This window comes from Diorhabda sublineata, chromosome 8 (assembly GCF_026230105.1).
Source record: "Diorhabda sublineata isolate icDioSubl1.1 chromosome 8, icDioSubl1.1, whole genome shotgun sequence".
Classification (NCBI taxonomy): domain Eukaryota; kingdom Metazoa; phylum Arthropoda; class Insecta; order Coleoptera; family Chrysomelidae; genus Diorhabda; species Diorhabda sublineata.
In genome coordinates this window covers 19,062,063-19,089,883 of record NC_079481.1, presented here as the reverse complement: position 1 = coordinate 19,089,883, position 27,821 = coordinate 19,062,063, and the positions used below count along the sequence as shown (strand labels likewise).

Sequence of the window (27,821 nt, the reverse complement as noted above, 5' to 3'; positions counted from 1 at the left end):
TACTCATTAAAACTGTATGACTTGCATTTAAAATTTAAAAGACTTAACATATGTATTGATATTTCTTTTTTTTTAGGAATAAGTTAAAATGTCAATTATTTTCAAAAAGTTATAAATATATTTTAATTTGGCCAATAAAAATTATTAAAAACCCTTGATTATTAATAAAATTTTCCTTGAATCGAAAAGTACTTTTGTTTATCTTTATTATTAAAAAAATAAATAAAAAATTTGTAAGTTAAAAAAAATCATCATCGTAGGATTGAAGATTTTTTAAAAATACGATCTAGAATAAAGCAATGAAAAAATTTTTTGGGTTGCGACATGAACATATTTCTCAAATTTGGGTCGCGGCTTAAAAAGGTTAAGAACCACTGATCTATGGCATTACAATCAATGTACTTCTCAGTTTTTTTTAGATCAAGAGCTGTGAACTGTCAATTAATTCATGCACATCTTTTCTTTGTCTATTCTATATATAACTTTTTAGTGCAGTTTGAATCGTTTTAGTGTATTTTCTTTTTTTATATCATCTGGTAGGTTGTTATACAGGTATAATACAGTCCAGTCCCCAAGTGCAAATAACTTTCGGTCCAAATTTTTGTTCATAAGGAGTGCAACATACTTTTATTTATTTCTAGTTTCATAGTCATGTGTTCGTCCGCGTAATTTATCTCTGTTTAAATATTGTCGTAAATTGACATGTAAATAATATATTTGACGGATATCTAGTAATTTAGCTTCGATGTTAAGTTTATCAGTGAAACTTGTAGTGCCTTATAGTGTGTTTTTGAAACACCTCCCCAACCTATGATTCCATAACTTAATGTATTTTCACTAAACTCTGATAAACCATAATTCTATCTTTTATATTCAAAAATTCGACAATTTTTTAAAACTATATGGAATCCTCTTCAATTTTTTTATTAAGTAGTCCACATGAGTTTTCCATCGAAAAGTGCGATCTAGCACATTTCCCAAATATTTAATTTCATTTTCTGGTTTTATTGTGAAAGAATTTTTTATTGTTATATTAAATTTTGGAAACGCTGTATCGAGGCTGCCGAATGGTATATAAACTATTTTTTTGAAATTCACCGATAATAATCTATAGTCCAACCAAGTTCTAATTTCTACAAAATCCCTTTCATTTTTTAATTTAAAGTTGTACCAGTTTGTGTCTTTTTATACGATCACAGTATCATCAGCTTCGGCGATGATTTATCTTATTGTCTCCAATAAAAATTTATTATTCATGTAAATAATGAATAACAAAGGGCGCGAGACCGTTCCTTGAGGCACTTCACATGTCATTTCTTTTGTTATGCTTATTTTGTCTTTTACATTGACCTGTTGTTTTCGAATTGAAAGTAGATTATATTTTTCCAAGAATTTGATTTCTTTAATTTTCACGATCTTTTCTAATACTTTGGCTAGGCTTGATATCAGTGAGATTGGGTTATTGTCTTGATACTTTGAATCTCCTTTCTTTCTGTTTTTAATACAACTTCATTGACTAGTTTCCATAACTTTATCAACGAAGTTTTTTTCCTTTTTCACCTTGTAATATTGTAATATTTTTTTTGCTTTGTTTATCAACCTTTCTGTTTCATTTTTACAGATCAAATATTTTTTCATAATGTTGTTATGATCTTTTTTCAATTCTAAATATAATTAATTTTTTATGTCCTTTATTTGATAATATGTTACCTTTGAATAAATAATAGATTGTCGTATTGCTTCTGTACAATATTTATTAATTGGTTTGTTTTGTTATCAAGATCTTGTTTCAGAAGGATGTCGTTCAATGGGGCGCACTGTATATTTTTTAATAATTTTTTGTTCTCAATGTATTCTTTATATTTAATATTAAAGTTGGTATACTGTCTTTTCATTTTTTCTCCAAGAACTAGTTGTATAATGTTGTATGATGGTCCAAACATGTGCTGGAATTTTTTTGTACTGTGGTGGGAATATTAATTGTTGATCTATAACCATGTTCACTCACGATATCAAGATAATTTTTTTATTTTCTTTGTTTCTTCTAGAATATAGTTACTCCAATTCAGTTCTATTAATTGATCTTCATATGAAACTGAAAATTATACCTGGGGACACCGACGTGAAATAACTGTTACTTCAGTTTGCCTTAAACTTATAGTGACAATATACATTCATCTCTCTGTTTAAAAAATGTAAGTATATGTTGTTATTTATTAACCGTTATTGAGTACCATAATACATTGTTAACTTGTTGCACCCGCGATACAAAAACTCCTTTTTTCACAGGAATTAAGAATAAACATTCTGAAACTAAAAGTAAGAAGAAATCAAAGCTCAAATTAATAGCTTATAAGAGTGTAATGATTGTTAGGTTAAAATGAATGTTAACACTCTATTGTTTGCAGCCTGATCTTAATATTAAATCGTATACATTTAATCCGTGTCTCTATATTATACTCTGTATGTTTTTCAGAAGTATCTGGTAAAATGACAAGCAACATAAGAAGCGGCTTCGCAGAAATATAGATGGAAATTATGAGAAAATCCTGAACTTCGTGTCGAACACCTCTGTCGGGAAAGTACATTTGATTCAAAACGGACAGAAGGTATGAAAGAGAGAATGAAAATTTGAAAATATTGGCTCAAATCAGATCCAAGGAAAGAACTCATCAAGTCTCTAGGCGGGATTATGTTGGACAGCTCGGAAGAGAATTTGCCGTGGTAGAATAGGGTCAAGTCGGCGATCTTTCTTCTATGGTCTCAGTTGTATAAGTTCCTGATCAACTATGTTTCATTTCATATTCATGATTATTTAAACATCTTACCAAATATAAAGGCATAATAAATGTATCACGATTAACAGTTTTTTGTCTATTATCCGGCTACCTTCTGGCTTTTAAATGATTTTAAAATTCTTGTAAACGAATATTAAACGAACATATTAAAATGTTTTTTAATTAATTACCCAGATGTGATTTTGGATCTATCTAACCCACTTTATCTTCACCTAAAAGTTCTTTCTGAAGTAGATCTAAAGTTAAAGTTAAAGATGTTAAGACAATTCAATTAGTATATCTCAAAAAGTTGCTTTTATTTAATTACTTGTTTATAATCAAACAACCCACCATCGCAAAGGTTCAACTTGGAGACAAAAGCTCCAAAAATGTGGCTAAAAGTTATTTTTGTTCGGACTTTTAGTACATAACACTAAATTATGCAATGTGCATATTAGGCAATTATGCATAGTGCCGAAATGAAGAGAATAAAGAGTGATTTACACCAGGGAAACACAAACATCAAATATGCAATTAAAGATTCAGCTATGTCCAAGCAATGCCAACCAATAATTAGAAAACTTATACATGGATTCTTATAAAGTCGAGAATAAAAGGCAGACTAACGAAGAATTGAATCTAAATGTATTCATTTGCTATCTGAAGATTTTTCCATATTATCACATTACAACAACTTATTCAGATTCCAAATTTGAATCAATCTGAAGTCTGTTTTTTAAAGTCTACAGGATAGGTTTTACTTAAACATAAGAAATAATTGACATGTACACCTGATAGTTTTAGAGCAGTTAATAAAGCAATCTGAAAGCATTTATTATAACCTTATCCCAAAGCTTATAGGAACTTGCTCATGCTAGACAAAAACAAAACAATATCCAATTAGTAGCTGTATCGCACCTGCTGTTCTGATCATTTGGGGATGGAGTCCTCGTATATGCATCCGGTTCTGTCTCAGTGGTTGCTTCAATATCTGATAAGTTTGGGTACAATTTACCTTCTTTTGGGCCAGTAACTTTAATCCTCTTGACATCATCTAGTACAGCAGCAACAATGGGACTGTCTCCTTTACCTATAAATCAATTATTCTGAATAAAATAGAGTTTTATTAACGCAATTGTTTATGATTTTTATCTAATTCTAAATAGATCTACTTCTGAACAAAATATACGTAGAATAATGAAGAAGAAACTAACCAGCCTAAGAAGAAGTATAACATTATAAATGAGCGAAAAATTTATATGAAAGCAGTTTAAAGTGGCATCCCAGCAGAAGAATAGGTATTTCAATAAAAATACGTGTTTTTCACAGAAATATTTTTTAATTTGTCGGCTCAACTTTAATCTCAATAAAAATATTATTTGAAACTTATATTTATGTACGTGGGTTTATTGCTTTCTTGGATTATTTTGTTCCTTGAATATAATGATGTGCCAAGTTCTATCTACTGAGATATTTTGACTAGATAATTCACCTGGGTTACTTTTCAAGATATCCAAACATTCGTTGGAATTTTTAATGCGAGGTAGCAATAGCGTCACGAACAATGCAGATAGCTATTTCATAGTTACTTTTCTTGTAACATTTTATATTCCCGTTTTGCTGAAATATTTACTTCTTTACCTATCTCAGGGTAGAGGTTTTATTAAGCATTTCTGGAGCAGTTACAGACAATGACGACCCTGTAACGTTAAGCATAATCCATGTTCATATGACGACTGTTAAGCGCAGAGAACAGAACTATAAATATAGATTACCATGGTTGTTTCTGTTTTATAATTAATATATTTCTCATATATATCTTTCATTTTTATTTCATGCTGTTTCAATAAATTCATATTTTGTTAATGGCATTATTTACACTAATTTCACATTTAATGTTAGTTAATGACATATTTTAATCTTATTTCATATTTATCTGATTACTTTTATCATTGGCAACAAGGGGACCGCACAAGAGGTTCTTTTTTGAATATTTTAGGATAATTGTAATGTAGGTGCCAAACTAATAATCAATAATTTGGGAATAGGGATAAAACGACAGTAATTAAAGTTTAAATGTCTTTAGGTTTTGTATGCCATATTGTTTAACGTTATTGATAATTTTATATTAGAATAGATGAGCTGGTGCGTATTGTGTACTAAATTTATATAGTGTAATATCAAGATAATCAATTTTATTATTTTGATCCATGTCAGTTGTAAACTGATGAAAGATGAAGAATTGAATATTAATTTATGTTTTTGATGTCATAACATGATACAGTAGTATTCCAATTAATATGAATATTTGAAAACTTCTTTATTACTTTATATTTGCTGGTGAAATAAAAAGCTGTTCTTCTAAAGCCTGAATTATATTATTTTGTTATAGATATTTAGATGTCATATTCACTTCGACCCAAAGGATCTTTTGTGTCCCCCTTTCTTGCTGCGATACTGGGGAACCCGGTGTTTACAGCTGATCTGTTAAGCCCACTTTTTTTAAAAAGTCCAGAATGTGGAATAGCTGTAGCTGCCAGAGATCTTCGTCTTCTATTTCATACGTTCTCAGGTGTAGTGATCTAGAGTTTAGTAGTGTTTCACACCTCGAGAGAATGTGGATAGAGGTTTCGTCCTCTGTGCAGCAAAATTGCCGCATTATCTGCCAAGTATAGGTATCCATTGAGGCGGCAGTGCCCTGACAGGACTGTTAGTATTTGTAGATTGTTCTTACTTAGGTTGATACATTCAACAGATCTTCTTTGGTTATAGTTTCCCAGGAGAGTATTTGCCTCTATCAGCCTCTGTAGGTTGTCACAATAATTGGTTTTGCTTCTATCTACTTTCTTTTCCAAAGAAGGGTTCAGTTCCCATGAAGGGCCTATCTGCCTTCGATTTAGCGAACTTGTCAGCTATTTCATTTCCCTTCACTTCGGTGTGTCCCGAAATCCAAACATAACCCAACAACGCATTGTTTCAATTTTCAAGTCTAGATACACAATAAAATAAACAACTGTACTGTCACTAATGATACCAATAGTATACATGATTTCCATAGCAACTAGGATTTAATGAAAATATCACGACTTATCAATTACTCACGTCGATTTTTCACTAAGAATTTATGTTACTTTAAATATTTTTTTCAATAACCAAAACAAAAGTTACGACTCAGAATCAAGAAAATTTATTAACTGAAATATTTATGTTCATATAATGAAAAAAAAATACATATTTATAAAAATAATAAATAGTAAACATATACAACATTCCAATCAACTACTTACTGTAAGGTTTCCCCCCACTTTTTCTTTTTTCAGCTGATCTTCGTTGTTCATTATCAGAAGTTACAACTTTAACATGTTTTTCAGTGATCATGACGGTTTCTTCAGTGGCATCTATGTCATTATCGTCATCTTCATATGATGCTTCCTCAATAACATTTACAATCTGCAAATAGATACAAATCCTTTTGAAATAGTATGATTTCAAGCAAATAGAAAAAAATATATATAAAAACATCCTTTTTACACTGATAAATTAAAGCCAGAAAATCTGAGAGTTCACCTCAGAAATCTAAAACTGATAAAGCTTGAAAGCAGTGATAAACCATTGGAGAACAGCACAGCATTATGGACAGATATCCATTTGAAGTGGTAATTAATGACTGCCATCAATAAAAATTTTCCGCGGGCTCGAAATATATCTCTTTGGTACACAGACGGTTCGAAGTTAGCGCAAGGAGCTGCTTGGGCATCCACAGCACTACTAAAATCACTGATCATTTTTGGAGGGAAAGCTCTTCAAAAAGCAAATTCTCTCAGATAATTAAACGGCCTTGAAGGTCCTGAAAGCTATTAAATGAACGTCCAAACTTATGTAGGAGTGCAAACAAGCTCTAAAAGCACTAAAAGTATACCAGTCAATGAGGAAGCAGACGACAGCCTTGCCAAAAAAGGTGCAACACCTCCATACCTAGGACCAGAGCCCTACAGTGGTCCCATGAGATACCTCACTGTCCCTTCAAATATCACTTAAAGACGATAGGCATGGCAGAGGGCGATAGCTGCCGAATCTGCGAGCAAGCCTTGGAAAAAGCAGAGCATCGACTTTGCGAATCTCCTGCCCATTTCACTATAAGGCTTAAGTACCTTGACCTTGAGAAGTGGGACACAAAAACCCCAGTAAATCGTATATGAGGATCGAAACGAAAAGTAAAAAAGTATATTATCAATTTCATCATATGAAATGGGTAAAATTATATCATTTACATATTATATAACAAATTGTAGAGAGGAAATATTGATGTGTTCCAAATATTTTTTGGTAATTTTCATTATTATAAAAAAATATGTATTATTAAAAATGAATTTTATTATTTCTGACACTTTCTTTAAAAGTTTGACATATATTTAAAAAGTGGCCAAGAAAACATAATTTTGTGGTAATACCATGTCATTAAAATTTCCGTTAATTGTAAAGAAGTAAGAGGTACAATTGGAGTGCTTATTGATGCTACTTGGTCTAGCTAATAATGTAGGATTATGATTTTTTGGTAAATAATATAAATTTAGCAGAAATACCGTTATAGTTCCTCAATTTCTCAAGGGTTCCTTAGATAAATCTAAATATTGTCTCTCCACTACAACTAAAACGTTACAATTTAGACTTTTAAATTTGGATTTTCTTTAAAACCTGTTTTGTTTTATAAAATAGTTCTCTGAATACAGAAGATTGTTTCATGAATATGATTAGTTAAAATTTTTTCTTGTTCTATATATAATATAGATATATAGAATAATATATTCTATATAATCTACATTTGCTAATATAGTTTTAATTGAAATATTTTCTTTAAAAAAAATAAATCTATTAAAAATTCAGCTTCAATCGTAATGACCTAACCTGTGAAAATTCAACGACGTCATTTTCAACGGCCTAACCTAACATGGATTACAATGGACGGATTACAAATTCGAAAGAAATCGAATAAATATAAATAGTTAATATTTATATCTACTGTCATTTTGAAAGTTTTTTTTTATTATATTTAACGTGCATGTGACAACTGTGCCCATTAGCATGAGTGACAATACATAATTTAATTTTTATACACAGAAATGTTAGGTGAGTCTAATTTCTGAATATTATATTTTGGAAATAAGTTGTTCTACAAGGAACTGAATTACTTTATTCTCTTCACATGTTGAATTTAAAGTTGAAGGAAAGTTCGATTTTATACCAAGCCGATAACGTCTCCTGGCGTAATTTGGACAATCAGGAAAATATGTTTTACTGTTACCTTCGTTTGGCAATGTTGGCAGTTTGGCGGAGGAGATCCTGATATCAGATAACTATGTATGAGGTTACATTGAACACATTTATTACAGCGAACCTGCAACGTCTCTAGACCTTTCAAAAAAAATGTTTCTTGCTCTGCAAACCAAACCTCCCCAGCTTTTATTACCTCCTCGTTGGAAGAAAATTTACGACCTTTTAACCTTCTTTTCAGTTGAGGAAAGAGTGTCGCCATTCCATCGATTGTTGCTTTGTTTCTGGATCATATAAATATACCTCATCCATAGTAACAATTCGGTTTAAGAAGTCTACATAGTTTTCAAATCGAGCACAGATCGAACGCGATGCTTCTACCCTTGCACGCTTTTGGTCAACATTCAAACATTTGGAGATCCATTTTGCAGCAATTTTTCTCATGTCAAAATTGTCGTAAACTATATTATGAAAGAGTTCGTATGAAATATTCAGTGCTTCAGATATCCGTTTTAGCCCAATTCGACGGTCTGATAAAATCATGACATGAACTGCATCGATATTTTCGGGGACTGACACAGAAACTGGTCTTACCGATCGGTCATTATCTTCAATGGAAAATTTACCTTGCAGTCCAATTTTTCACGGTCACATACGAAGGACATTGATCACCAAGGGTATTAAGCATATCTTCGTAAATCTGCTTACCTCTTAACCCTTCTAAATACAAGTACTTGATGATGGCTGGATACTCCCATTTTTCGATTTTCATAATTTCGGTGGACATCTTTTTTCTTTTAATTTATTGCGTAACTCTGGTTTACTTTTTTGACGTCAAACTTTCCACTGACACTTCTAATAAGTTATTGTTCATTACTATGGTAACGCAATATTTTGTTTATGCATGGAACTGGTCTAGGCTAACTAGATATCAATACATCCTCGTAACTTGATTCCAATGACTTTGCCGGGTGTAACGATTTAGATTGTTTATGTATACTTTTAAATCTCCAGAAATTTGGAGGTTAGTCATGGGGTGAGATAAGTGGCTTATTTTGCAAGGAAATCGGCTCTTTCATTACCTATAATACCAACGTGAGCAGCGACCCATATAATAGTTATGGAACTATTTAGATATCTCAATAGTTCATTAATGTTATGTATATCTTGGACTAAAGGATGTCGGGTGTAAGTTAGTTTTTATGGAATTTACGACAGATAAGGAGTCTGCGCATATTGCTAAGCAGGAATTTTTATACTGTTGTGTATGTTTAAACGCTTGTAATAATGCGAATATTTCACCAGTGTGAACACTACAGAAAGAGAAGATTTTATAGCATCCGATGTGTTTTTCTAGTGATATTACAGAGCATACAGCTCTAACTTCGTTCTTTGAGGTAGCCGTGTAGAGGACCATGTTGTACTTTTCTCTACTCAGCAGTTCAGAAAAAGCCGATCGCAAAACATATGAACTGGTTTCTTCCTTATTTAATTTGCAGAGGGAGATATCAGATTGAATTGAAATTTTTAACCAGGGTGGTATATTCGAAAGTAGCACTGGTCTGGCATGGGATAAGTTTATATTTTTGCTTTCAGTGGGGCTGAGCCGGAATGCACCTAAGCATAGTCGGATAGCAGTATTGTGTATCGAGTTGAGAGTTTTCAGTTGGGCTTTATTTGCAGACATGTAGATGAAGCTGCCATAGTCGACTTTAGAGTGAATTAGTGCTCTATATATTTTCAGCAGAGAAGTTTCATCTGCACCCCAATGATAATGAGAAAGATTTTTAATAATATTAAGCCTTCTAAGACATATTTCTATAATTTCTTGAATCTCTGTAGTGTCGAATATTATGCCTAGGATTTTTAAGTTATCAATGACTGATAGTAGAGAGTTGTAGATTGATATTTTAGGGGGGGGGGAGTACGATCTTCTGCCAAATTTCATAACATCTGCATATACTGCACATTTTATTGAAGAGAGGTCACGGTCACCTGGTTTTTTGGCTCTAGAAAATCGAAAAATGGATGGATTTTAATGATCTTGGTCTCAAAATGTTCCATTTTACGCCGGATTTATAAAAAAAATTGGTAGAAATAGCTGGAATGAAAATTTCTCATAGTTTTACTGTTTTAAATCGTAAAAAAAAACGGTTTTGCTAAAGTAGATATTAGTTCGTGAATTGTAAAGGGCGAGTTGATTTGCTGTCTTCTGTCAATTGCAAGTTAAAATCAGAGTTAGGGGATTTATATGAGTTAGAATATCGATATTAACATTACCCTTGAACTTCTATTCAAAGTGGCTTGCAAGAGTGTTGCATATTAGTTTTGGAGAGTGATATTCTGTGACGTTAGATATTAGGCGAGTTATGTCGGAATTTGTTTTTCGGCCTTGGATTTTTCGAATTTTTTTCCAAAGCTGAGAAGGATTGGAGTTATCATTAATATATGCTACATAATTTTGCAAAGGAGCTTTTTTTCACTATGTATTGAGCTTTTGCCATGAGCCATTTGTAATTGATTACGTTTTCAGGAATTTTGTTTCTTTTGTATGTTCTTAATGCTATTTTGGATTGTTGTATTGCATCTTGGCAGAAGGAGTTCCACCAGGGTACTGCTCTATGGTTTAGGGTGAATCTTGTCTTTCCAATGTGGGTTTTGGCTACTGAGAGAATAGAATTTTTATTTTATTTTTAAGGAATTATCAATATTGTTACAAGGAAATGAATCAGATTCTCGTAAGAAATTATCAACAGCTGATGCATACTCGGGCCAGTTGGCCTTATTGAGGCGCCAATAGTTTTTTACTGAAGCTGGGTCATTGTTGTGGTTAGTTATTATTATTGAATAGTGGTTGCTGTTGTGGAGATCATCGGAGGTCTGCCAAGAAAGGGAAGGTGCAGATTTAGGGACGCATATGTACCGGGAGATATATTGAAGTGTGTGTCAGAACCGTAATAAGGCAAGAGTTTAGTTTAGGATAGTTTCGACAATTTTGCCCTTCCCGAATGTGTATTGTGTTATGTGCATTGAAATCACCGTTTAAGATAAAAGGCTGGGGTGGTTGATATATCAAATCAAGGAGTTCTTCTTTCCGACGATGATTCGGGGGAATATAATGAAGAGCATATTGTTAGTTTATCTGGACAATATGCAGTTATGGTGATAGCTTCAAATTCTGTATTCAAAGGAAGTAAGGTTGAATAAAAATCATTGGAATTGGAATATTGAAACACCACCACTAGCTAGCTCTTGAACAATTAGTCCTGATATAATGATAACCTTCAAAGGATTTGGGTTGCGGTAGATTAGCTGTTGTGAAGTTAGTCTCCTGGAGACATAAAAAATTTGGGCTGTAAGATGTAGTTAGATGCTAGATTTGTTGTAAGCGCGGATAGTATCCGTTGTTGAGATAGATTGTGATCATCAGGGTTGGAGTCGTTTGAATTTGTAGAAGTTAAACTTGCAAGCTCGGCAGTATCACTGGGGTTCAATTTTTGCTTTGGTTTTTTTCTGCAATCTAGTGATACGATTTTTAAGGGATCTGTCAGCAATAATTGAATATATTTGTGCTAGATCTTCAATGAGAGCAATAATGTTGGTGATGAAATTATAAGCTTCTTTTAGAGGATCATTGTAACCGCAAGACTTTTCCAAAAAAGCTATCAAATCTAGACTTGATATTGAGAACTTTTCTGACGCAGAAGTGATTAATTTTTCAAGATTGAGTCGAGAAGATTCCGCAAAGGTTTTTGTCAGCAGTTTTGGATTTCTTTTTTGGGGTAATTTTGGGTTTTATGAAAGAAGCAGTTGTAAGGGAAAGTGTATTTTCAATTTGTTGAGTTCTATGACAAACACTATTTGGAATAGTGGGGTGCGCTCTTTTGATACCAGAAGGAGTGGGGATGCTGACTAGATGTATAGGTTGTTGTATAACTTAAGGCGCTGTATCAGGAGCACGATAAGTTTGGAGTACACGTAGAGGAGAAACATTAAAAGAAGATCCTTCTGTTTCATGGCTATTGCTGATACGATGGAGATGATTGCAGGATAGTTCTTGGTGATTTTGACAGGAATCTGCAGTGTGACCAGTTTGCTTACATAGAAAGCATTCAAGCTTGTCTGAGGTAATGAAGATTCTGAAGCTTGTATTGGGAATTACGAGGATTGATCGACGAAAACTGAAGATATGAGCATATTCATCTATGGCGACCCACATCGGATAAAGGACACAGGAGAGGTAAGTTGTAACCCAAGTTCATTCTTGAGTGCAATTACAATAGTAGAATTAGGGATAGAGAGGCAAACATTGGAAAATAATAGTCTTTTTGCAAGTCTGCGAATAGGAATGGTTTGGTTTTTGATTGTAATGGAGTAATGATTAGGTCATCAACAACAGGTACTGATGCATATTTTGTGGATTTAGGAGTTACGATTTCACAGATTGCTTTCTTGATGGATTCAAAAGGACAACGTCTGGAAAAGTATTCATAAAGATTGCTTGCCTTCTGCTTGGAAATGATGTTGGTGTTTGGGCTTTTTTGGGTACATTTTTAGTTATGGTTGCGAAGCTAGGTCCGGCAGATTGTGTTTGGTTGATAGCTGACATTATTTGGTAATATTTTGGGTACCAAAATATTGAAAGAGTTTGTCCAGAGGGACTGGCCTATTATTTAGTAGACTGTATGAAATTTTTGAACAGTTCGACTCAACAAGTATATTTAAACTGATAATATTCGACAAAAAACATACAATAAACATAAACTAACGCGTATTTAATGACTTTGTAAACAAACAACAGAGTTAAGCAAAAGTTGTTTTTTGAATCATATGAAATTGATATTTTATGAAAAAATTAAGATACCACGCTTCTTTGTAAATTAATATAAGTAATTTTTTTCTCAGTATTTCTATATAATTTTTTACCTGTTCTAAAAACTAATTTTCAAGAGACCTAAAATCAAGACTGAAATTATGGTCGAAATAAAATATAATCATATAATCATTGTATACATATAAAGATATTGGAAAATTGAAAGTTACAATTATTAATCAGAAATTGAGGTATTACAAATTTTCTACTAAATAATAGATAATTATACTGTAAAAATGTACTAGATGTTCAAGAAAATTTTCAACACTATCAAATTTTAATAAATACGCAATTGTAATAAGTCATAAAGGACAGAATAAATTATAAACAGATTGAACAATTAAATATTCAAATTTGAAATATAACAAAAACAAAAATCTTTGTATTGTTAGAATAAATTCTTTTGATAATCTTGAGGTAATTAATCTACTGAAAAATGTAAAATGTTAATGTAAAATTATATGAAGATAAACAAAACTTATCTAAATAGAAACCTTTATAAATAATGGAAAGAGTCTGGTGAATGAATATGATTTTAAACGTACCAATTTATTAAAAAGTATATTGTAATTCACTTTACCTCCTTATTTTTATTAAACCGATTTAACAACATGTCCATCTCTTTTTGTCGCTCATTTCTTGTATTCTTTTCAATCTGTTCCTGTGAAATGGTGGTTTTATTCTCGAGCAAAGCGGCCATTTTACTAGCTATTCCAACAGCCTGCTGAACAGCAGCTATATTAGTTTCTTCTGCAGGTAGTTTGGATTCGGGTTTATTTGTAATCTTTGCTGGACTTTCCTTCATAGAATTAAATAAATCAACTTGTGGAGGTACTTTTTGTTTTTCAATTGTTGGTTTAATTTGTGTATCTAGAAAATGAAGAAAAGTAATATGGTAATATGGTAATATATTAATTTAAAAAGTTTAATCTCATTTTATAGAAAGATGGAGAAAACTATATAAATTTTTTGGCAAAGAGAGCTTTGGATTGGAACTCACCAGTTCTTTCCCACCTTTTCTTGGTTGTCCTCTTTCCTTCCTTTGTTTGGTTTACCTACTTTATTATTTTATTGACTATTATATATTGCTTTATTTTTCTTGCCATGTAATATCCCTTATGTATTTGTTTCTGAATTTATTCCATTATTTTTCTCAATTACTTCATTACAATTATTTCAATTATTGTGCTTTCTTCGCATTAACCAAATCTCTGTTGCCATATTATTGGCGAGATACTGGATACTACTTCTTAGATGTTTTCATTAAATTTTATTTCTCTAACTTTGTCTTTGATCTTTCGCCTTGTTGAAGTTTCACTAATTTCTAAATCTTATTTTTTATATTCACGATATGTCATCTCTATACAACAAATTTCATTTTATTTCTTCAATTTTTCCTGTGGTCCTCTGTTTCTATTTCACCTTGTTTAGGTTTCACTAATTTCTAAATCTTATTTTTTATATTCACGATATATGTCATCTATATACAACAAATTATTAATTCTAGTTGCTTCCTAAACTCTTCTGATTTTGTTTTCTATCAATTGTCTGAGTACATGTAAATCTTTACTTTGTATTTATCCATAACTCGTATGAATTTTTGAAGTTTTAGTAAAACATATAGATTTCTTCTATTAACTCCTGTTTCAGCTTTTCATTCTATGTTAATTTTAGTATAGCACTATCATACTTATTCACATTATAATGTTCCCAAATTTGTCTCTTGACTCTTATAACTTCTTTTGATTTATTTCTCCTCCTGTGATATTTCTCTTTATTTTTACGTGTTTCACTTTGTATTTATTCCACTAATATATACTTTTATCTCTTGTTTGACCATACTTACATAAAGAATCAAAATTATACATATATCCTATGGTGATTAATCAATTCGATAATCTACAGTACTTCAGTTATATAACACTTCCCCTTAAACAGCATACATACATACTTAAATTATTAGGTATGAAGTCTGTATATATAACCGAATGTATGTGTAATTGTAATAAATCGCTAAGTTCACATGTAAGAGACATCAGTTTATAATTTAATACTCATTAATGAGTATAAATTTGTTATAAAATAGTATTAGTACATTTGTGACATTTTATTATCCTTACAGCTTACAGTACTAGGATCTGGACAATGGAAAGTTCCTGAAACCTAGTTTGAGCGTCACTTATGTCATTTAGTTTAATTACAGTGCCTTATTTTGTAAGTCATCTCAAGTACATTTCATTACTTTATCAATAACACTCGCCTGTATTCAATGAATTCAAGACTGATTTGCTACGGTTTGGCCTGCAGTGATGGCGATCGATTAATTCTACGATTTAAACAATATGTCAAGTCAGCTTCATCGCTGATTAAGGTAAACTTCATACATGACAGGGGGAAAGAATCTGCTCCATCAGCTTCAACTAGTGATGTCATTTACATTTACTCCATGTGTTTTATGTAGGCTTTGTTACTGTTGTGCAATTAGCAAATAACATAGTGGAGATTCACAAACTTAAGTGTATCTAATTAAATTATAATTAGAAAATAAATGTTATAAATGGGAATTAAATGCGAGGTCTCTTCAAACCACCAATCTACTAACTAGATACTTATCATATGTAGAGTGGGAACCATAAAGAATATTTTTTGAAGTCATAAGAATGCTCAAACGATGTGGAATAGAGATGGTCCAATTTTTCAATAAGTTAGGAAATTAAAAACCAAAATGACATAATATTTCCAAATATACAGTAAATGTCAATTTTCGAAATTCACCTGTATCAAAATAAACACTTTCTAATTACAATTTACAAGAAAATTATAATTGTACTCTAAATATTCTTACTTGCAGTTATAATTTTTGTACAGCTGGCCTTCATTGTAGATTCCACCTTAACTGGCGGAGCCATCCCGAATGCAGCTTTTGGAACTAGCGCATCTCCTTTGTTTCTCTCAAACAAAGCTTTTCTTTCAGAAACAGAAAGCAAAGCCGGATCTTTATTAGATCTTGTAGGACTTTCAAATGCAGCTGCTCTTTCGGCAATATTGTGGGATCTTAGAAGGCTTTGAACAGGACTCGATGGTTTTTCTGTTATACCAACTTTTGCTTCTAAGGCAGTAGCCATTTGTTTTATTCTATTTTCTTTTGGTGTGTCTTCTTGTATTGGTCTCAATTCTTTAACATCATTTGACGTTATAGATTTGGCTTCGGTACAGTTTTCCTGTGAATTATATGAATATACTAAACTTGAACTGGAGTTTTTTCTAGTAAATCCTTGCAATTCCTACAGTGACAAAGATGACAAGAAATAGTAAGTCCCATAAAAAACAATACTGATAGAAAATATTTACAAAAATCTGTATAAAAATATAAAATTAGAATATTCTCTTTAATACTGATAGTACTCCACTGATGCAACCTGTGCGAAAGAAATATGTTTTGAAGCAAAATAACTTACATTACTAAATTGATGTTACACATGTATAGTTTCAAGTTTTGGAATGATAGTAGTAGTAATAGATAGTTAAGCATAATTGAATACTTATTTCTATGGAAAATAAAAAATGTTCGCAGATACAAGTTACCTTCATTCTAAGTCGTCTTCAGATTCATAAGTGGTAGAATCTTTGCCTAGATACACAACTAAGGGTTTGATGGTAATTTCAATGTGACTATTACGAGGTTACATTATTGACGGCACTACTAAGCAAATTTTTTACATCATTTAATTTGAAAGTAGGATTGTTCCTTACTAATTCATTATTGACTCACAGTAGTAGAATGGCAATAGAATTACAATTAAGTCTCATTCTAGTGCCAATTCATCTACTATATATTTTATATATTTATCTTTATGACATCCTGCTAAGTTTAGGGATCTGATTTTTAAAACTTGATCATTGGATTTAATATTTTTCTTAGCAAGCTGAGCTTTCCTTCATTGGGTGGTTGGTAAGTCAGCTGAGGTACGGAGTGTTTTCCATAACAATTATAGATTCTGGTTCGATTTTTAGAAAAATTTTCGAGAACCATTTTTCATAATGTTTTGTCACTCATCTCCTCATGATAATCTTAGGTTTTAGTTTTTTTTTAGAGACAAGAAACTAATCCCGAATCACTAGCAATATGGATAATATCAAGGCGTTTTTCCTTTCCCCATTAGGTTTTTAAACCTGTTGAAAAACTAAAACTTTAATATTGACCTTCATTTAACCAAGTTTCATTTGTATCATATATTTTATGCCCTCTCTTTGAAATTCTGCTATTTTATGCGCTATAAAATAATTTCCTGTTCTTCATTGTGGGTGCTATTCCTCTTTCTCTTTCAATATACCTGAAGCTCTCACACTAAGGACGTAACAAAACAAGTCTTGATATTTTTGGGACATTTTAATTATAGAAAGAAAATAATTTTCCAAACAGTTGATATTCTTTCTTATAAAAAAATTCATGTACTGACTTGTTTAGTTTATCATCCAATTTAATTTGTCTCAGCCTTCGAAGTATTAATATCGATTGTTCATACCTTGTTTCAATTATTTTATGCACACTAGCTTTGGAAACTTTTGTTAAAATACTAAATATTCAAATTTTTTCTCTTGTCTACTCCTTCAAACACATTTCCTATCATGGTTTTTCTTTGGATATTAAATGGTGATGTTTCCTTTTGATATCTGGTTCACTATTACTATTCTCGCACATTTATTATTTATCTCGAATAGTACTGCACATTAAAATATACAATCCATTTAAACGTAACACCTTATAATAACACAAAAATATTCCGGTCTCTGTTTCATGAAACCCTAGCAGCATGTGTTTAAAACTGACAGAAATTATCTGATTGGTGAAACTGTTGCCAATAAAGTATCTGTAATTTGCTACGTCATTGCTGACATCTTCTAATATCTACTTTTTATTTTATTTATTCCTTAAAAGAAATTTGAACAGTTTAAAAATAAACCAGTCAAATTAACAACATCCTGTTCAGGAAGTAAACTATCTAAATTTACAGTCTTTGGAGGGCGAGTACAAGAAAAAAGTTGTAAATTTTTTTATAAAATAATACAAAATTTTTCTCTTTTTGTTGGTATCCAACAACTATTAAAAACAACTTTTTGGTAACGTCTAATTAGTCATTAAAATCTCTTTACAATATGAGTCACTCTTTAAAATTGTAGGATACTCATAGTTTATATAACAAGCAGTTGTCAGCATGTATTTAAGAAAGCGAGATTAGCCTGTACTCGCTTCCTTTAACCCATGTTGTCTCTAGAAGTAGACAAACAGTAGAAAAACAAGAAGACAAATTGTAGATGAAAAAAAAATAATTCAACAAAAAACTTATTAAATTATCTCTTTCCAGTAAACTATTTTCAAAGCTACAAGTTTTGCAATTTCTAAGACCCTTTTGCCTGTCTTTATTATATGAATCACATCTTGCATGTTGAAAACAAAGAATCTTTGACAATACCTACCAACTTATCTAAAACATTCTTATCCCAGCTCACTTGCTTTGAGGTATCATTATTAGTCCTCAAACTCTTCTTGGGAGTGGATATTTCACATAACGAACTCTTTTGAGAAGTGGAAGAATCGACTTTTTTTACAAACTTTATTTCTTCATTAACTGTGGAATCCAAATATTTAACAGGCGACTTCGGGGTTTCTGACTTTTCTATGCAAACATGTGGTTGTGGTGCTTTTGATTTTAATGAAGTCTTTATAGGAGTTGTGATTGGAGGTTCAGGCGCAAAACCTTTACAATATTTTTTTGGAGAATTTCTCTCTGCTTTTTGCACCTATAATACAAAATACACTATACAATAAATTGTACAAACTAGTTACTGAATGGTACAAAAACACTTGTGTGTCAAATATTAGTTCTTTAAAAATTACATTTTCAGCCAAATAATTTCCAATAACACAAGTGTAATTTCCCCTAGTTTCAATTTTAACATTCTACATAAAGTGTATAAAAACTTACATGATGCATATCATCTTCCCATTGATTAATAGTTTCAGCCAAATGTGCTAACTTACTTAATCCTTTTCTTGGCATTTTGTCAATATTTTGTTTATTAAACTCATCAGTAGCAGTTTCTTCGGCAGCACAAAATTTAGCTTCAGTTCTATGAATTGGTGAGGAAATGTTCGCGTCATCACCTCCTTGAACAAATAAAAATGTATGCTAAATATATGAATATATGAATATATATATATATATATATATATATATATATATATATATATATATATATATATTCTATCATATCTATCTATCCATTATATAGGCCGAATGTTAATTCTTAAGAATCAAACTCACCCCAAAACATATTATCTTATGTATCTCATTAAACTAATTCAAAAGACTTTTTTAACCCTCTTTCATTAGAGATTCAAGTGGCTGTTAATTTAGAGACTTTAGGTAATTTCCTAAGGGCCATGATGTTTGGTGTCTTTTTTACAAATGACAGTTAGTGTATGGAGTTGTTATAAATGAACTCTTACGATCCTATTAATCGCGGTTTTTACTACTCAACAATAGAAGGACCACCAGATCTCTCCGTAACATAAAATGAAAGTTGTAAATTGTAATAAAAATGGTATAATAACAAAATGTAAAACAGTTAAAATTATCCAGATCACTTAAAGTAATATTCAACATTATGGCAACGTTGCTTATCTGGAGACGTCCCGACAATTATATATAATAATTTTTGTAAAAAAAACCACTGGTTGACTCACATAAGTTACTATCACTGAAACTACTGAAGATGAGTAATAAAATTTAAAATATTGATATTTGGCAGCAATCGGTTATTGAAGTTGCTCAAAATATTGATTTTCTTCCTTTTAACCATTGAAGTTCTCTTGTCTCAATATAATTTTTGATGATGTGCTATTCCCAGGTATTTGTATAATGTTTATAGAAGCAAATTCCTTTAGTTCAGTTTATTAACTTCTATTATCCAGTTTAACCCCTGTTAGGGATAATATAGATGGGTTAATCATTGAGAAGATTTCTGTAGGCATTCTTGCGTCACATGTGTATTCAGTATTTATAAGGCATAAAAGATTGCATAGCACTTCCCTTACAAGGTAAAAATATAATTGGATATCTCCTCATGTTTCTTGTTTGGAATGTTCTTATGGTTCATTTTGATTTTAGAAGTGCGACATAAATTAGAAGTTGAGTGTGTATTATATCATAAAACAATCTAGAATGATATACTTTATAAATTGCTGATGCCAAGAAAAAGACTTAAGGTATAGTAAAGTTTGTTTATTAAAGCTTTAAAATTGAACCCATTTTATTTGTTTGTTGGATTATGTAGTGATTTTGTATGAACAAACATCCAGGTTTTAGACATATAATTTAAAATAGATCTACATAAATGAAAAAAATACATTCCAATTCTTGAAAAAGTAATTCTTTATGATTTTGATCTTCTGAAATTCAAAAGCAACAGTTATCATCTATGAAATATTTCTGTATGAAATAATAGAAAAAATGTAAAAGGAATTTCATTTCATTATTTTTCTTATGGAATGCAAAGTCATTTAGAGTTTTATATAATATAAAGTTATATATCTGCTATGAAGATTTTGATGTATAATTTAATTGTTAACAATACTATGTTTGATTCTAATTAGTACTTCAACCTATAATAGACTAATAATAAAAAGTCAAAGATAATTCTAATTAGTTCTTCAACCCATAATAGACTACTCATAATAGAAACTCAAACATAATTTTATTAATACCTGCATAAAGTTGTCCAAGTCTCTTCAATTTACATTTAGATTCAATTCTCATTTGACAGTCATTTCCAGAATCATTTTCATTTCCACTATTATTAGCTTCAGCAATTTCTACTTCTACCCTCACATTTTCAGAAGCAGTCACTTTAATTTCCATATTGAAGTCCTCTTGTTGAATATTCAATGTTTTTAACTGATTTTTAGGTGATCCTGGCATTTCAGAAGAAATCTTAGTTCTTGAGTTTTGTCTTATAAACTTAGGAAGATTACTGTCAGATTTATTTTCTTTAGAAAGTGTTTCCAAATTTTTTGTACATATATTGATGTTGGAGTCTAAAAGTTGTACACTTTAGATTCCACATGTAAATGAATATATTTCTAAGCAGTAGTTTCCCCAGCATATGAAATAATTGAAACTAATTCATGATTATAGTGTATAAATTAATAACATATAGATTCCAAACTTTCATAAACATTAGAAAATATCAAATGTGAAATAATAATAATGTATAAACGCCAATAATGATAATGAAAGCAGGTAACTTCTGAATCTGTTGTGCTGAAAAGATTAAAACCATGATTTCATATAACTCTAAATCTCAGAGCAGCTGAAATGAGTTTTTTGGTAACAGTTAACATAAATAAATAAAAAATGAATAAGTGAAATTATGGAAATATCAGATAAAATATTACACAAAATGGAAAAACAAATAATCCCAGAGCAGCTCATAAATATCATCCTAAAAGAAAAAACCTGTCAGAAGAAATCAAAATTAGAGGAAGATAATATTATAATATGAGTGGGAGCTTCAGGAAGACATGGAAAATTTAGGAATAGCTATAGCCAATAGTGTATAATTAAAGCCAATTAATTACTATGTACAACAATATAGTTTTATATTGTTACTATTAGACCATAAATATGATCAATTTATCAACATATATGTATCAATGTGAAATTTAGAGCACAGTATTGCATTAGGTACAAGTGATTTTGATATAAATGTTGGTAATAATGATACAAATGTCTGCAGCTACGAACTTCAATAATTAGCCATTTGATTTTATGAAAGAACATATTGTATTTTCATTTAAATGTAAAACAAGCCTAAAAGTTCAGGTCTGAATATAATAATCAACTGGGGGACTAGTGTAAGTGTGTGTTTTGTGTTATTGCAGTGACTATAAAGAGTTATAAAGCAATTTATTGTAAATTTAAACTGTTGTTGTTGTAGACCATTTAGTGATTTGTATTTAAATAATTATAAATCAACCATTTTTATAAGCCATTAACTTTTTTTAACACATCTGTTTTAAACTCACTCATAAACCGAATTATTTACATCACCATATTGATTTATATCAATGAAGATTAATCATAAAACTTTCAAACATAATATACCATTACTTCGATATATAATAATAATAAATAGAAATAGTAAAAAATTCTAATTTGAGCAAATAAAAGTACCTGACAAAGATTCCTTTTTTGATCTGGGAAGATCTATTAAAGAATTCGTTTCTTTAAATGGCGTTTTTTCAGCATTTCCAGAACCTTCTAATAGCTTTTGTCTTTCTCTGGCTCTACTAAGAATACTCTAAAATTATTAGAATAATAAAAAAATGAGAACAAATCTAATTCATTATTACCTCTGTAAACGCGTCCATTTTAGAATTAAAAGATAATTTTCCTTTCAAGAATATTCCAAGAATAATTGATTTTATATAAATTCTAAAATCGACTGATACTAATTCACAAAATTAACTATATGTGTTTGAGTAACTAAAACCGTTTATAATGATTCGTTATAATTCACTCAAAACCAAACGTCTATTTCAAATGATTTTTAAACATGAAACGTTGACTTTTTGCTTTGATACTTCAGTCAAATGTCAAATAAAGCACCTTTCTGCATGAGTACTACAGAAAAAAAGGACCTATGCAATTACATTTATGAAATTGTGTATCTAAGAAAAATTTCAATTGTTGGTGTTTAGTAAGTTTGAGAAAAGAATGTCGATCATATCAAAGCTTTATTACATAGTTTTCAGAATAAACGTAATAATATTTGACGTATCTGATCATCATAGATAAATTTTATACATTAATTTGATTGATTCTTGAATTCTCGTATATTTTAATGTTCAATACTAACTAATTCATTTAAAGTAATTTTCTGGCTACTTAGATATTGTATAGCTTGCAAAAACAAAATAGCTATTCTGGATTAACAGCTTACAGATATGATTTATCTATTGTTCTTGGTTGAAGAGTACTTTTATAACCTGTGCTATAATGAATGATATAACCTTCGAAACTGGTATACATATTTATATTTACAAAGAAGTGGAATGAAATCGGGAAATTAAGCTGTATGTGGAAATATATTTCTGTATAGTGGCTAGTGGTAGTGACGTCATGATTCATTGACGCCATGCTGCACTACTGTGCTATCAAACTGTTCTGTTGTAAAAACTACAAAACATGAAGTAATTACTTCTCCGAACTTGTATGCATGAGAGTGTGTGGAAATAGTTATCCTATTATTAATTATTTGAGATGATAGTATCACAACTTGAAAATTATTTCTGTTAGACAATGTAATTAAGGCAATGTGCTGGCCAGTGCAAAATTAACGGTCGAACTATGACGTCATTATTTTTGTCATCTATACTGAAATTTAGCAGTACGCCTTAAAAAAGATGTGCTATTATCTCCATATTTGTTTGTGAAGATATTTTATTCGTGTATATATTTTTTTGAAACAGTTGTTAATTTTCTAAACATGCCTGCTTGTTGTGTTCCTTATTGCAGTAACAGAACCGAAAAAGGAATAAGACTTTTCTTGCTCCCTCAAGGAGACCGAAATAAAGAAAGGAGAGAAGCTTGGATCAAAAACATAAATCGGGACGATTTATCATCTAGGGCGCAAATATGTGAGGTATATGAGTAGTATTTAAATAGATCATGAATATTCTTAACATTTATTAAAATGTAAGTTCCTACTATATAATTTGCAATTTCTGGCCCATATATAGAGAAGACCAATTTGGTTTTGAATATCTTATGCTTTTATGTATTGTTGATTTTATATAGCGTGACCAATAAAAGTAATTTCATTATGATCAATCTTCGAATGAAAAATAAAGTTCTATATGTTATGAATGAGAGTGTATTAAAATGAAGCATTCCTTATCCATAGGCCTATCACTTCTTTTAGTAAACACTTAACATGTTTTTTCATATTATACCTTGAGTATTTTCTTCTGAAATAACATTTGTAGGGTTCACGCCAGCATGGCGACATAGCGACAATTGTCGCCAAATCATCAAGAAATGTCGCCAAAATCATACACATCGATGACAAATTTGTCGCCTAAAATATTTTTAAAAAAACCTATGTTTTATATTTACTGTGCTGTACTGTACCGTAAAAATATGTATAAAAGTGTGTGTAGCATGCATATGTTGTTCTATGGAAATCTTAATATACTAAAAAAGCAGTTGGCTTGTGGCTTCTTGAAAAAAAAATAGTAACCATTATATTGTAGTATAAAAAGTAATCCTAAGTAGGCGAAACAAAGAACAAGAGGGTTTAATATAATTTTTAAACAGATTATTTAAGCTGGAGTCACATTACTGTATAAAATCTTCAGTAAACACTATTCAAAACTAGTTTGGGCCTCCAAATCAGGGGTATACTGGTTTTCCAAAAGACTAGTGCCTCAAGAACCTCTTTTTACCATTATCAGTTGCGTATTTTTCAAACATGATTATCAATAAGAATATCGACATGTGACATTATTTAGATTTGTAAAAAGTAGCTCTGCTTATACCATAGAACTAGTATTACACAATATTCTTAACATACATTGTGGAAAAATAAAACATTTAAATAAAAATTGCACTTTTTTACACTCAGCTGTTTAATAGAAAACTGAAAAATATTTGAGGTATATTCAGTAAAAAATGTTCGTAACGCCATCCGTATTCAAGATAAAGTGCATTGAAGAAAGAAAAAGTATACACATTTTTCACAATTTTGTCGCAACTAATGGCAACTTTGTATTGAAATTTTATATGAAAATTTTTTGGAAGCTGATACATTCAATGAATTTGTTTTTGTCTGACTCTCATAGAGGGCGTTAGTTAAAAGGTTCGTACCAAATAGTATTGAATATAACTTTTTGAATATTAGATTTATTAAGCAAAATTTTATGTAAACTTAAACATCCTTTAATTTTACATCAAAAAGGTACTTTAGATAAAACTCAATGTGTACCATTCTCAGATTTTGTTGATTTGAAATTTATGAAGTAATAACCGATACTGGTATGAAATAATGATAAATGTATTAATTAAACAAAAAATCAGGAGATGGAAATTTAAAAAAAGGTTAATAACATAAAGTAGAATTCAATTAGATTAGGTGTTCAAAATGTCCTCCTCTTTCACGCACTTTGATGGAAGGTGTCATAATTGGTAGAGGTTCAGAAGATCTGATTCATTAACCTCCTCAGTCATGTGATTTTAATCCCTTTGGTCGTATATTAAAGACAAAGTTTATGCTACAGAGGTAAGTTCACCTCAAGAATTAAAAGACGTCACTTCAACACCCTCATGTTTAAGTTTACATGAAATTTTGCTTAATAAATCTAATATTCAAAAAGTTATATTCAATACTATTTGCTATGGACCCTGTAACTAACGCCCTCTATGAGAGTCAGACAAAACAAATTCATTGGATGTATCAGCTTCCAAAAAATATTCTTATAAAATTTCAATGTTTTAAATGTTTTATTTTTCCACAAGGTATGTTAAAAACATTGTGTCATACTAGTTCTGTAGGTATAAGCAGAGCTACTTTTTACAAATCTAAATAATGTCATATGTCGATATTCTTATTGTCAATCATTTTTTAAATATATTTGTCCTAATAGTTTTTTTCGGAGATATTTTTACATTCAATTTGATAATTTGACGTTTCTTCTAGTTTTTATTTTAGTATCAGATTTGGAAGAATTTCATTCTTGTGTATCTGGAATATTGGTCATGTCTCCAGGATTATTTGTTGTTAGCTCCTCAAAATCTTTATTATTTTTTATTTTGGTAATTCTGGCAAAGTTTTAATCACATTTTTATTACAGTTTATGTATACAAAGTTATGAAGCTGCTGAAGCGAATCAGTCGCAATGTATCTTACAATTTTTTTGAAATTTTCAGTATTTTTTAACTCCCTTGTTGATCAGTTCAGTAGCTTATTATCATTAAATAATGATACAGGTCCAATGAGTCTCCATATGATCGTCATTCTCATTAATTTTGTTAAGAATATTTATAGGTTCTGGTTCAGTTATGATAGCAAGGGGTTATATTTGTTGAAATAATGTCAAAAAGTATCCGTTTTAAACTATTTGCATAACATTGCTTTCAAGTATTTTTCAAGTAGCTACATTTAATGATTCTCCAGAACTTATGTTAGTAGCAAGTTTACCAGATTTGTCACATTCTGATTTTTTATTTTGTATAACAAAATAGCAATGAAAATAGTAACAGTTATATCAAATTTATTTTTATTGTTTCTTTGGGGTATTTGTGATTAGTTCAAAAAATATAATAAATAAATGCATTTTATAAATAATGTGATTGTTGTGGGGTTGTGGCAATGAAAGCAATGAAATACCAAATTATAGTCGAAATATAGACATGGTTTATAATATGTATCAAAAAATCTTGATAGAGACCACTATAGGTTCAAACGTCAACATTTTTATCTGTTTTAAAACAGATTTATCAATTACATTTTCAAAACTTTAGGTTCATTTTACCTATGATCAGTTTGAAAATCATAGAGAAGATGGTAGAAGAACTCTGAAGAATAATGCTATGCCTACATTGTTCAGTGAACAAAAGCCACCACAATTCAGTGAAGACAATGCAAAGGGTAGAAGAAGATCCACAAGTATGTACAAGAAATTTATCATAACATTGACTTAATTCTTTTAAAGATAAGATAAATATAATTCTCAACTATTGTGTCCCTTACTAAATTTTTATAAAGTTTGGCCTATCAAATTTACCAAATTTGCTAGTTAGTTTTTCTTTAATACTTGGTACTAAAAATATATACATAATTTGCTTAGTGCTTCATTTATGTTCATCCCATTCTTAAAACTATATGACTATAAATAAAGTTTTCTTCAACTTTTTACTTTTTAAGCTTTCTTATATGTTTTTCTTGATAATTTGTCTTGATTTTAGGTCTCTTTATAAAAATCAGTTGATAGCATATAAAAAGTCACTTTTCCACTTACTTCAATGCTTATCAAAATATGACTTGACACTGACATTTTGCGTAATTGTATTAATCAATAGATTACATCTCAAAAATATGTAGCAGCCATCAATTAAATTATTCATAGTTGCATTAACATTTATGAAATAGAACTATAAGTTTTACTTATTATTATTTATTATTCAGATCTTATTATCATTGATAGCTTCCTGGTTCCTAAGTATGTGAACCATTTCCTAAAATTCTCTTTTTCGTGTATTCCATTTTAAGAATTTTTTCATCTCCATAATTGAATGTTTGTTTTTTTTGATATTTCGTGGTTCGTTAATGCAGTTATATTAATAAATAAATAAAAATCTAAGGATAAAATTCGTTTTTTTTGTTAAAATATATTTCTATTTTGATTTTATTTTAATATTCATGATGTAGGTGATATATTGATTAATATAATTGTCAGTGTCAAATCATATTTTGATAAAGAGTAGTAGGTAGTAGAAATGTTAATTTTAATATGTTATTTTAAACTGATTTTTATAGAAAAAAGACCTAAAATAAGTTTTATCTTGTGGTTTGCAATTTGGTGTCTATCTGTTTGATATTCCTCTAGAGTTAACTGACAATTAGGTTAGGTTAACAGGGTGATCTCCACTTTTCAGCCGAGATCCACTCGGAGGCCTTAGGCCCATTGTGATGCCCTTGCTGATTTTTCAGTCAGCACCATTTCACTCCCCTTCCCTATCTCGTCCGTTGCCAGGTCCTTGCCCCCTTCCCAAGCTTTTCCAGTTTTCAATCAAGTGATTCAGGTCCTTAACATCCAGCTCCGCTGCTTCTTCCAGACA

At 30.4% G+C, this 27,821-nt stretch overlaps 2 protein-coding genes across 5 annotated transcripts in view; one reads left to right on the top strand and one right to left on the bottom strand.

The window, feature by feature from the left end:
- LOC130448241 (anillin-like) overlaps positions 1-22,581 on the bottom strand; it is a 45,571-nt gene extending 22,990 nt beyond the window's left edge. Inside the window, exons 1-9 of one of the 4 annotated variants that reach the window (XM_056785520.1) lie at positions 22,337-22,581; positions 22,158-22,284; positions 20,690-21,019; positions 18,909-19,090; positions 18,400-18,723; positions 15,767-16,205; positions 13,502-13,791; positions 6,065-6,227; positions 3,696-3,867 (exon numbers count right to left, since the gene is read on the bottom strand). In XM_056785520.1, coding sequence (XP_056641498.1) covers positions 3,696-3,867; positions 6,065-6,227; positions 13,502-13,791; positions 15,767-16,205; positions 18,400-18,723; positions 18,909-19,090; positions 20,690-21,019; positions 22,158-22,284; positions 22,337-22,354 — 2,045 coding nt within the window. In that variant the 5' untranslated portion in view covers positions 22,355-22,581. The remainder of the gene's footprint in view (positions 1-3,695; positions 3,868-6,064; positions 6,228-13,501; positions 13,792-15,766; positions 16,206-18,399; positions 18,724-18,908; positions 19,091-20,689; positions 21,020-22,157; positions 22,285-22,336) is intronic. The other 3 variants (XM_056785522.1, XM_056785523.1, XM_056785524.1) reach the window with 3 other exon arrangements.
- Positions 22,582-23,182: 601 nt separating this feature from the next.
- LOC130447736 (zinc finger protein 681-like) overlaps positions 23,183-27,821 on the top strand; it is a 45,321-nt gene continuing 40,682 nt past the window's right edge. Inside the window, exons 1-2 of the mRNA XM_056784711.1 lie at positions 23,183-23,628; positions 26,505-26,649. Coding sequence (XP_056640689.1) covers positions 23,473-23,628; positions 26,505-26,649 — 301 coding nt within the window. The 5' untranslated portion in view covers positions 23,183-23,472. The remainder of the gene's footprint in view (positions 23,629-26,504; positions 26,650-27,821) is intronic.